This window comes from Pholcus phalangioides, unplaced genomic scaffold (assembly GCF_987345545.1).
Source record: "Pholcus phalangioides strain wild (caught in Gottingen) unplaced genomic scaffold, Ppha-v1.0 ptg000015l_1, whole genome shotgun sequence".
NCBI lineage: Eukaryota > Metazoa > Arthropoda > Arachnida > Araneae > Pholcidae > Pholcus > Pholcus phalangioides.
In genome coordinates this window covers 101,849,796-101,862,308 of record NW_028301608.1, presented here as the reverse complement: position 1 = coordinate 101,862,308, position 12,513 = coordinate 101,849,796, and the positions used below count along the sequence as shown (strand labels likewise).

At 36.9% G+C, this 12,513-nt stretch overlaps 1 protein-coding gene across 1 annotated transcript; it reads right to left on the bottom strand.

Annotated features, from left to right (window-relative positions):
* Positions 1-1,655: 1,655 nt before the first annotated feature.
* Positions 1,656-10,041, bottom strand: LOC149077213 (uncharacterized). The gene is made up of 6 exons (XM_089242357.1): positions 10,020-10,041; positions 9,733-9,905; positions 8,386-8,484; positions 3,313-3,335; positions 2,955-3,021; positions 1,656-1,796 (listed from the first exon to the last, which is right to left on the bottom strand). Exons 1-6 carry the CDS (start codon positions 10,039-10,041, stop codon positions 1,656-1,658), a joined length of 525 nt encoding a protein of 174 aa, XP_089098483.1.
* Between the last annotated feature and the right edge of the window lie 2,472 nt (positions 10,042-12,513).

Genomic DNA, 12,513 nt, shown 5'->3' with positions numbered 1-12,513 from the left:
AAAGGGTTATTCAGAGTCCGCTCAATTATCAGCTTGTGATGAAACTGCTGCATTTCCTGGAGAGCAACTTACATTTGCCGCATGATAAAAAAAGTGACCACCGACGAATTAAACTTGCCGATGCCGACTACACACCATGCACTCGCGTATTAAGATCGACAACTGCGCATACCTATAACTTGAGGTCGCACAGACGTAATTAGCGGCGTTTTTGTGGCTGGAACCGACTCAACGCTTACAGCTGTGGCAGCGCATGCTTGCGGTGGTCTATCAGTTGCTAGCTGTGTGCGTCGCATACGTTGGGCTTGACTGTGCTAGAGACAATTTATATAATCTTTATCAATAAGATCATCCAGTATAATTATATATATTTCTGCAGAAACACAAAATCACGTATGATTTTTATTTCTATTTACAATGATCACCGTGATACCCGATTATGCCACTGCGATTCAAGATTTTCCATTGCTAAAGTAGTGATTCTGCTCATCGGAGTTGCGTCTATTTGTGACATGAATAGAGGAATGAAGACATTTCGTCTACACGAGGACGAACACTATGATGGCTGGGTGTCCAGTCCCCTCAGCAGCGTAAGCTGCGGAACAAGAATCTGAACTGACTATGTAAACATGAGTGGAATGTCGACATAATAGGTAACAGAAGACGCTCACCGAACCTCAAGGACGCTCCTGGTGTCGAGAGACGATCGACGGATGTAATATTCGAGATTTGCTTGAACCGAAATAATCATGACGCTAATCATTGAATCATAACGTGTTCATCTAAGTTGTTAGTGAATATATACTGAGTATGAAATCAAACATCTATCTTCAATTATTTCAGCGAGCATTATTACACCTACAAGGGTATTGCTCTATCACGGGTACCCGGGGACAAATCTGGTTGGTTTTGTTTTTTATTTTTTTATTTTTCAATTCACTATAGAGGTGCCCCACTGAAGATCTGTCTTAGGAGAGGCCTAGCTCCACAATGGGTGGTGCGGGGGCATGATTAGCATCGAGATGCCCGTAGGGAAAGGAAAATTTTTATTCTTTCATAAAATAAGCCCTCTTTTTTTTCCAGATAGGGGGCATACTGTTTTTTATTTCACCTGCACAGACCTGTTTCTCTGCTCACGGAATTTCGATATCTGTGCGGAATGACAAAATAACGTGCAACCTTATACAATAGGGTTTTTTTTGTACAGCAAAACTATGTACACTGTAGCATTCTCAGTCATTCTCACTCTAAACATCCATATTGCGTAAACTTTTTCATCGTGAAAAAATGGTGCCTTTCTTAGGCACATTTGCACACGGCCAATAAACTGGTAAAAATAAAATTTTATTAGAATTGTTTTTTTTTTCAAAAAATTTTGCTTTATAGAAAATTGTGATAGGACTGTGCTCATCAGAGTCCCAGCAGCTGACGTTCCTTCTCCAAGCTCGTTTCAGCATTATATCTCATTCCTCGATATAATGCTGAAGATATAGTAAAAACTATCTTTGCATGATTTAATTTTTGTTTTCGCATTTGCTATATACTGAATGTATATAGGCAATGTGCAGTATATCAATTTTCACAAAACAATTTAAATATACACGCAATGAAAAACTTCCACAAATGTTCAGTTTTTATGTAGATTTTTCGAACGTTTACAGCGTTTTTTTTATTTTTCTATCAATCATGCGAAAGGCAATCAAAAGTAGAGATTCCAGGAAGTCAATGACGGCAACCATAGACACTCCGATCCAAGCTCCCAAAAATCCTCCAATGTAGCTAAAAATTTCTATGCCCTGTGGAATAAAGTTAATATAAATATCAAAAACAATCATTAGAAAAAAAATTTACCAGTGGCAATTCAATGAAAATTCGCTGGGAAATCAGTGATTCTCACCACAGAACTTTGCTTGTAAAAATGGTTCTACTTTTACCAGTGCAACGCAGAGACTACTATTCACGAGATTAGAAAAACTTACGGCGAGGCACTCTATCAATTAATGGTTTTTTTTTCTTCTCATGTGTTAATGTTGCAGTTGTATTGGTAATAATGTAATAACGAAATCCAAGGCTTCTTCAGAAAGTTATGCATAACTCAAATTAAAAGAAAAAGATAATAAAAACTTATATATATATATGTTCAATTTCATAATATTACATTCATCTTAAGTTATATGAAGTTTCCTCGTATGCAAATACAAAATTTCTTATTTGAAATGTTTAAATGGCTCAACAAAGCAAGGGTATAAGTGTAAAAATACTAATGGAAATAGTCGAAAAGATAATTTTGGGTATTATTCAGTAAAATGGGAAGTACAGCGACTTCAAACTGTCGTAATTATCAGGGTAACAAAGCGGGCGCGCTAGGATCGGTTTGAGCAATGACGTCACGCATGCCGTCAGCTTGTACGGCGCGTCCTGAAACAACCCTTAATATATAGCCTATATAGCTGTGGTTTGGTGTCATTCCAGTTGCTACAGATGGCTTTGAGTATTCTCAGTTTAATTACGAGCACACTCTGTATATTTTATGATATCTGAGGTACCAAACATTGAATAGGCAGATATGTATACATTATATATAGGAAATGCACAAAATTCAATACGCCTATGTACTATAAAAATATGATAATAGGTTATTATAAATAAAGAAAGCCTAATCAACCAGCAATTGGACGGTTGAGAAATCAAGTGGTGTAAGTCCAGATGCGGTTCATGTGTACTTAGTCACATAAATTACATAAAATAACTAAGAATTTCGATACTCACTTAGAAATGAAGTCTTCAGAGTATCAGCCTACAGGTGGCAACAATATAATTTCCCTGACACGATAATTGCTAGTAATTTCAAATGCAAATGTTTTGTTTTGAAAACATTTTTCAAATTGAGTTACACCTCTTTTTTTCTCAAACCCCTCAATTATGTATCTATCTGAATATGAGTGTCACATTACCTTGAATTGTGCTCTATATCTGTATTTCTTCACTTTGTGTTCTTTGAGAGATATTGTGACGATGTTCCTGTAGCAGAGAAATTTTGAAGAAAACACTTCATACGAAAGTAAATTAATACATCCGAAAAGACGAGAAAATAAGAAAACCTCACACGAATTTCCTTCTTTCATTTACATCATGTTCAATAGAATAAACATGAAAAATATTTTATATATATCTTCTTTCTCTTGGAAATTACTATCTACGCAATGTGTTTCGACGCTTATATATAAACAGTTCCGATGTAATGTGACGTTACCCGTCATATAAATGTATTAAAAATCATTCTTAGCAAATTGTTAAAATACACATGCTCACTTGTCCTTGGCACCGATGTCAACCTGCAAGGAAAATAAATGCGTAAATTTTTAACCTGATTTTTCATTAATCAATCATATTGTACGCATAAAATCTACAAAGAGTTTACGTTACATGTGAGGATGAAAGATACAAAACTATAAGAAAAAACAACACGAAATTCTCCTCTTTTTAATTGCTTTATTTATTGTCCTTGCGTAGATAGATATATGTTCAAATCAAAAATTTAACTCGATTCAAACTACTTTACTCGTGTTTCGTCGGTTTTGAAAATTATTATGATACAAAAATCGTACACACTGCATATACGAAGGTTTGCAACAGAGAGTTGATGCGAACATATATTTTGGAAAGAGAGAATATTCAACTCCTCCCACAGCGATCAATGCTAAAATGACACATAAAAATGGTGTACAGGGAATCCTATTAGACCTACTCGGCCTTTATCTCGTCAACCGTTCATCGTAGAGGTACAGTTCCAATGAAAAAAAAACGATTTCATGTGTTCAAAAAACAATCTGTACCAGTTTTAAGGGTGAAAATATAGTGTGTCATAAAATAAAAAATGTAATTTTTTTACGGTCTCCCTGTTCTCTAACTTCAAATTTGAAAATTATGTCTCTATAAGTCCCCAGGAGAACCAAAAAAGTCCATGTTCCTACCTGCAATATTCGCTAAGAATTTAAAAAAATCGGAGAAAAGCTGGAATAGAGCAGCATAAAGGAAGGAAAGGAGCGTTGTCTGTAATTATATGATGCTGTCCTTTCCCAACTTTTCTAAGATTTTTGAATTCAAATAAAGTTAGACAGACACTGCGTGCGTGTGTGTGTGTGTGAGAGAGAGAGAGAGAGAGAGACGGAAAACTTGTCTTAAACGAAGTCATAATGTAATCTTTTCAATGATTAGTGCTTTTATTTGCACCTTTATAAAACGGAAATCTGTCTATAACGGAATATTATTTCAGTCTATTGACGTTCCGTTTTGAACAGGTTTCACTGTACCGCACTTGGAAACATGGATTTTATTTTGTTGGCCTCAAGAAAGACAGGGCAACAACGTTTTAATTTGAGGTTAGGGGATGAGGGGGGGACCGTAGAAAAATTTAGATGTATTTTATTTTTTTACCTTATGACAGACTGTCTTTTTACTCTCGAAATTGGTACAGGGCGATTTATGAACACATTTTGAGCATTTTTTTTAACGCAGAACCATACTTCCCTTGGACGAACGATTGAAGACATAAAAGCCGAATCGGGACTTACAGTCCCCTCTGTTCAATACTCACGTGTGTTTCTAGATATCTCGATTCAACTGCATAGTTATACTTCATTTTTCTGAAACACAAAAACACATATTCAAACTAAACTCCTGATATTTTCTCCAAGCAATACTACTACTAATAATATTTTTTTTTGAAAATAAATTTATCGCGATAACTGATATTAATTATTAAAACGTAGTTTTGAAGTTGAAAAAAATTAAAATTTAAAAAAAAAGTATGACCAATATTCCCGATATTAAATTTTGTGAAGCCATGTAACAAGGGAACTTAATCATTCATTTGTAAATGATTAACTTCCCGCGTTGTAGCCCACCGATAACCTATAGTCCTATATATTAAACGTAATTTTCCGATTTAGCCAAATCAATTCATCTGAGTTATTTCCGAATTCAGCTACTTTTCTAATTCAGTCGATTTACTTGCTATCCGCATAAATTTAAAATAAGAATTTCAGATCCTAATCATATATTTGTGAATTGCGATATCTTTCTTCGCTTAGCAGATATTTCACGTGCAACCATGGGAAACGATGAAGACCGAAATAGTTCCCCGTATAACGACTATTTTGTGTGATTTGTACCATTAACTTTCTGTCCAACCGAGCACAACTCCGATCTGTCGCCATAAGCAATTTACTACCGAGCAAGCTGTGCCGGAAGTGCGAGTACCTAACAGTATGAGTTAGTATATATTGCTGTGCGTCTGATTTTTCAGGGCTGCCTCCCATATTTCAGAAGTGAAGTGGGTGAAGTGTAATGATTGAATATTTTTACCATTGTAGACCTGTTGCTCTCTGTGAGATTTTTTAATAGGGATATCGGCACGCATTCGCGCCTTGAAGTCGGGAACCACCCTACCGGCCATTAACTGTTTTCCAGAAGAGTATCAGCGATGTTTGGGTGAGGCTATCAGAGCATCCACGTGTGGACAGCCAACCCCAGTGCCCAATGTTAGGTATTAACTCAAGAACGTGAAGAGTGTGAAAAGAAGATATAAATTAGACTCTCTTGAAGTGCGGAGGCGAGAAGATGGGAGCGCAAAAGACGCTCAATACAAAGGTTATATCATCATCTATTCTTGACTTTTTTTGACGATTACGATTGGATTTACATCCGTCCGTTGACGGTGATGACTATGTTAAGTTTTTTCTTCTCCCTTGGCAAAAAAAATATATATAAATATATAAATATAAATAAATAAATATATATATATATCCGCACAAACTGTACAGTGCATAGTTTAACCACTTACATGCATTCGTCCCGATAGCTCTCCACGCAACGGTCAATATTTTTGTAGAATTGCTCAGTGCTAGCAATTGCACAATGCGGCAGAGGTCCGTCTACGAATAGATAAATTATATCCCTTATACGTTGTGGATACAAAAAAATTCTCTCTCTCTCTTTCATTCTTCCATATAAAAATGCACGTAACGAAATTTTGAATTCGATATATGATATGAGAATACATGATTTCTTGTAAACACCACATAAACTATGTGTCATTGCTAATTGGTTCAATGTACTAATTGGAAGACTGAGCTTTAATTTTCTTCAAGATTGGTTTTTCTAATTTTTAGAGCTATTTATTAGTCAAGAATGGTTGCTTGAAAACAACTATAATTTGACGCTAGATTTAACACAGATTTTCTGAGAAACGCCGGTTAATTTATTTAATTTGTTTATAAGAATCTAATCACTCAGCCTAGATGTCGTTTGGCATCGCCGATTTTAGAAACTTTAACATCATTAACTCGTGCGGGCACACACTCTACACGCACATGCGCAACACTTTCCAACATGCATGGATTCGTTAGAAACCCCCCAGAGGAATGTTTGCGGGGGTGCATGTATGGTTAGACTGCTCACAAATACTATGGTTATAGGATGCAAAATACGAAAGACTGAGAAACGAAGATCAATTTTAAAAATCACGTGCCCTTTTGGGGACTGAAATACCATTCCCGTCGCAGGTCGGATGAGTAATCTACCGTTAAGTTACAGAGGATTAGCATTTTCTTTGCTTGTAGGCTGAATGGGATCGCGTATGGCAGCCTCCTAACAACTCAGCTAATAGCTCTTAACAACAAGAAACCGCACATGGCGATATAAAAAGAGAAACTATGCCACTCTTTGCTATTCATACAATTCTTTACATGAAAAATAAAAGACCTGTGAAATGTTATTTATACCTTCATATTTGCATATTTCCACCTGGTCGACGTAAGGAAGCAAGGCCAGAGAACAATTACACAGTTCTTGTATAAAATCAAGAATGCATTTTTTCATATTCATCTGGAAAAAAAGGGCATTCCTTACATGAAAACAATGGTACCCCCTAATAAAGTTTCGTATATGATGATCAAAAGAAATATAAAAACTCATGATGCAGATTATCTGGAAGACATGGCCCTCGCAACAAGCACGTCTAGCAACAAGCACGAACGTAATGCCCTTTTATGGAAGTAACTTGAGGTACTTTCGACCCTCCTCATAAAGTTTTAACTCCATAAGTTTCATCATTCTTGAGGTTTCCGATGGAAAAAGAGAAAACCGTAAATAATTGAACGATTTCATTTATTCTGAGACTATTTTCTCATTGAATATCAGTTTTCATTAACTCATGAATTATTTTATTGTTTCAAATAGGAATTTCTGTAAATTCTGAAATTATGTTTTCGTTAATTCGAAGAAACTATTATTGTTATCCAGTGAAAATTTTCATTAAACCTGAAAATTTTTCGCTAAATATGAATTTTCATTAGTCATAAGAAATTTATCTTCCCGTTAGAAAAAAAGAGTATTTTATTCCGAAATCATTTTTTAAGTATTATACCTATATGAATAGTCATTAATTCTCAAGTCCTGATTTTTTTAATTAAAAAATAGCTTGATCCTTGCGCATTCCCAAGGGAACAACATGATCCGTCCATGGAATTTGTCTAAGGGGAATTTTGCAATTTATTTGTAAAGGCATTTTGCAATTTCATCTTCAAACAATTCCGGAATACATTTCTCCATGAAGGTTTTATTCCAGAATTTCTAGGAATTTTATAAATTAAAGGCCTTTTCGCGTCAGCAGCCCACTGCAAAAAACGTTGAGAGTCATTTCCAGCCAGTAGGTAATGCGTTGAAGACCCTGTGTGGTGAAGTGGAGTAAATGCTGCGTAATTGCAGAGTCGAAAAATTTTTCCATTTAAAGGTTTAAAGAGATTTTGAATCAAAGTATCATAGTTGATGACAATAATAGCAGCGTTAGACTTGAGTCTACATATTTTTACTGAGATTTTACGGATAAAAAATCTCGACACTTTTTTTTTTACATGACAAGTTTTTTAGTGGATTAACAATACACAAAATCGGCATATCAACAGATTTAAATAATGTACTTGTACGGCATACTCAAAATGTAAAGTAGAATAGATTTATACAGGGTGATTCAAAACTCAACGAACAAACTTTTAGGGGAGGTAGAAAACACAAGAACAAAACACTATCATTTAGGAATTGTATGACGGGAATGTTTTTGTTGTTGTTGTGTATAACTGTGGATGTTAAGAACTTTGCGGACTTGTTGCGAAATTTAACGTGTACACGTACTGTCCTCGTGTTAAGTATCGCTAAATAAAGAGTTTTTCCCACCCATTATTGGCTTGTCATTTCGTTTATATTTCAGTTGATCTGGTTGGGGTTTCCGGTCACACATTCCTATGTGATTCTGTTTTGTTTTTGTGTTTTCTACCTCCCCCCAAAAGTTTGTACGTTGAGTTTTAAATCACCCTGTATACTTACTACCCGAGATCTAGGCCCGCGTTTTCCTCTTTTTTCCCACAATTCTGTGTAATTTGTGCAATTGCTCTTGTAAGGTTCTGGGAGCAGATGTTCTTCTTCCTGTAACAATATTGTGGAATTAAAAAAAATAAATCCCTACAAGGTACACAGGATATTCTCTTCAACTTGAAATAGCTTTTGACCGGAGAGAGAGCTTCATTTATGCAACTTAAATAACGGCATATTGAAGTGGCCGCACGTGGTCTAATGCAGAAAATAACAAAACATTCAAGAAGTGATATATAAAAGTTGAAAGTTTATAAAAATCAAAAAGTACTATTACTAATTAGTGATAAAAAAAAAGAAAAGAAAGTGGAGTGGTTGGAAGTGAAAAGTATTCTAAATTCCAATGACCGATATCATACGATATATAAAGGGTGATTACTTGAATCCCCCCTTGCAGCGTGAGGGGTTTTAATGACAAACCGTTGATCTTAGAGGCATACTTACAGTTACAAAAACAATCCTAATAACGTGTAGCCTTCAAGTACGTCATTCATGCTGCAAGGGGTTTGTATAGTTGTCAAAATAGCATTAAAAAAAACTTTTCATACGGACACCCTGTGCTCAAAAACCAAAGTGAAAAGTTGTTGCCGTATCTCTCCCGAAGCCACCAAAACATTCCACGTTTCTAAGTGTAATATTCGGAGATATATTTGAATGAAAAAATCAGAAAAAACTTGGAAAAACACATCATGAACCAACGGACAACGCTTCATTTTCTTATCTATACTATTATTTTCCTACGATTCGTGAATTCAAATATCTCTGTGAATATTGTACTTGAAAACGTGGAATTTTGCTGGCTTCAGGAGAGACAGGGCAACAACATTTTACTTGGGTAAACTTTGTATTGTGACGATTGGTGTGGTGTATACGAAGCAACGAACATGGAGCATGCCTTTATTCTGCATTAACATGCGAAACTCACAACCCTTCGTCATGAAGGTTAAAATCGAACTCTTCGAGAATGCCTTCGTCTCTCGATACAACTTAAATCTCACGTGTCTCGTGAATAAAAGTATTACTGTGCATCCTTGTCAACAGCTTCCCTGTTACATACTCCCCCTCTGGTTTCGCAGACGTCCCGGCAAGGATCCAGCAATAGGCTTTGTAAGAGGTTGTTCAGTGTTCCTGTTAGTTCCAACTTTGAGTGTTTTTTGTGTTGTCTGTTTGTGTTGTTTTTTGTGTTAGGCACATTCCTATAAATACTTTGTAAATTCTACGCATTTAGAAAATAAAGTTTCCTGAAAATAAAAATCTTCGGGAGTTACAAGACAAATTATCGAACTCTGAAAAATAACTCACTATTTCAATTTCAAAATTGTATTTCTTCCCAGGCTCCAAGAACGTTCCCTGATCGACTGGATTTTCCAATTCAAATGGCGAGTGTATTATAAATACTACACCAGGTTTTCTGTCAGGCCAGAACATTTCTTGCCGTTCCAAGTCGAAACTGAAAAAATCTACCAGTGGTTCGACTGGGTATAAATAAAATGTTAATATATTTAGCGAATGAATGATGGATTTCTACATTTATATATATATTTTTTATGAATAAAAAACATCTTATAACTTCAAAGAAATATGATTACTGGTCAAGTGATCTTCCTCCATATGAAAATATTTGAATCGGAATTTAGGTCGTCCCTACGATACAGTTTATTTTATACAGCAGGTGTAGATCTGTAGCGACCCTTTTTCAACTGTTTATTATCATTCTCTTCATGGACATGTTTTGGACATGTGCACATAAACATTGTGGGACCACTCCCACCCTCCCGTGGATTTCGGTACTGCCTAACAATAGTGGATCGTTTCACTCGATGGCCGGAAGTTATTCCCATGGAGGACATGACAGCAGAAACTGTTGCAAGATGTTTCTTTTCAGGTTGGATCAGCCGTTTTGGTACACCTGAGACCATCACCTGTGATCAAGGTCGACAGTTTGAAAGTTCCTTGTTTCGAGCCCTTGCTACAATCCTTGGTATTAAAAGAATTCGTACCACACCATATCATCCAACAGCAAATGGCTGTGTTGAACGTTTTCACCGTGACCTGAAGACTGCATTACGCTGCCTCGAAACTGACCACTGAACCAACATGCTTCCTAGCGTTCTTCTAGGTATCCGCTCGTGTGGAAAGGAGGACATCGGAGCTTCATCAGCAGAACTCGTCTATGGGACGCCACTTCGTTTACCTGGGGAGTTTTTTCAGCTCTCCAACGATGTTCCGCTCAATGAATTTGTGGAAACCCACCGCAACACTACGTCGCAAATTCGTCCAGTTCCTACAACCTACATGGCTCGCACAAAATCTTCTGGCATCCAGTTCTAGATTACTGTTCTCACATTTCTGTGCGATGTGACGCAGTTAAGCCTACTTTGCGGCCGCCTTATGATGGCCCTTACGCAGTCATCAGCAGAGGCGACAGGCATTTCACATTGCAGTTCCCGGACCTTGTCACCACTATAAGTGTTGACAGACTGAAACCTGCCTTTTTACTAAAGCCAAAGGACACAATTTCGGTCCCACTGAAGACTGTAAATGGAACTGCGTTCCGGAAAGAAAGTGCGTTTCAACTTATAATTCCTCGAGAGCCTATGATCCTCTCGACTGGGAGGGGGTCATGTAGCGACCCTTTTTCAACTGTTTATTATAATTGTCTTTATTATTATTATTATTATTTATGTCAGTGTGGCAACATGTCTATTTTTATGTCGTCAAAGCCGACTATCATTGTTGTTTGTTTTGCATTCGGCTTCTCCGTACGTCTGCCACACGCTCCTGCCGTTAAAGTTATAATGGCTGTATAAATTGTAAATAAAACATGCAAATAATTAACAATCGCTGTATTCAACTTGTGAGCTAGCCTACCGAACGACGTCGCGCCTCCAACAGCGTAACAGATCTAAGGTGAAATGTTGGTGAAGGGTGTGACTAATTTTGAAGCTAAAGTGACCATACCTTTCGTATTTTACGGATCGGAACCTCTTTTTCTATTGGAACCTCTTTTTCTATATTACTCGGCTGTCTTGCGGCTCCGATAAAAATGTTATTATTTTTATTTTTGGAAGGGTTTTTTTTGTTGAAATATGTATTTAGGAGTGGACGGAAATAATCCCAAGGTTTCGGTTCGAAAACAAAGTGTATAGTTTTTGTTTTATGTTTACTGTATATATCCCAGCGGCTTATTTGTCGGTAATTGTATAAGTCAAACGAGTCAATATTTTTTTTCAGAACCATGCTCGTGATTTTGGGAATATGGGAAATCACCTGTTCCTATTTACAGTGTACATATAGAATCAAGTTGCATAAATTTACATACTTTTAATACTTTAACTATCTCATGCGCAACATGGGCTCAGTTTGGGTCAATCGTGATTTTTCTTTCATTCAAATTGATATTCTAGGTAAGGGATGGGCAGCTAATACTACCCGCAAGCCAGATGTGGCCTGCCGCAGATTATTAGAATTTATATTATATATATATAAACTGAAGAGCCAAAAAAAAAACTTGTACAGGCATGCGTATGCAAATAAAGAGAGATGGAATCAATCAGAGTACGGTGCTGTGGTCGGCAACGCCTATATAACACAACAAGTGTCCGGCATAGTTGTTAGATTGGTTACTGCTGCTACAATGGTAGGTTATCGAGATTTAAGTGAGTACTTTGAACGTGGTGTTATAGTCGGCGCACGAGAGATGGGGCACAGCATCTCCGAGGTAGCGATGGAAATTGGATTTTCACGTACGACCATTTCACGAGTGTACAGTGAATATCGGGAATCCGGTAAAAAATTAAATCTACGACATTGCTGCGGCCACAAAAATGCAAGAACGGGACCAACGACGACTCACGAGAATCATTAAACGTGACAGACGTGCAACCCTTCCGCAAATTGCTGCAGATTTCAATGCTGGGCCATCAACAAGTGTCAGCGTGCGAACCATTCAACGAAACATCATCGATATGGGCTTTCGACTCGTGTACCCTTGATGACTGCACGACACAAAGCTTTACGCCTCGCCTGGGCCCGACAACACCGACATTGCACTGTTGAGGACTGGGAACACGTTGCCTGGTC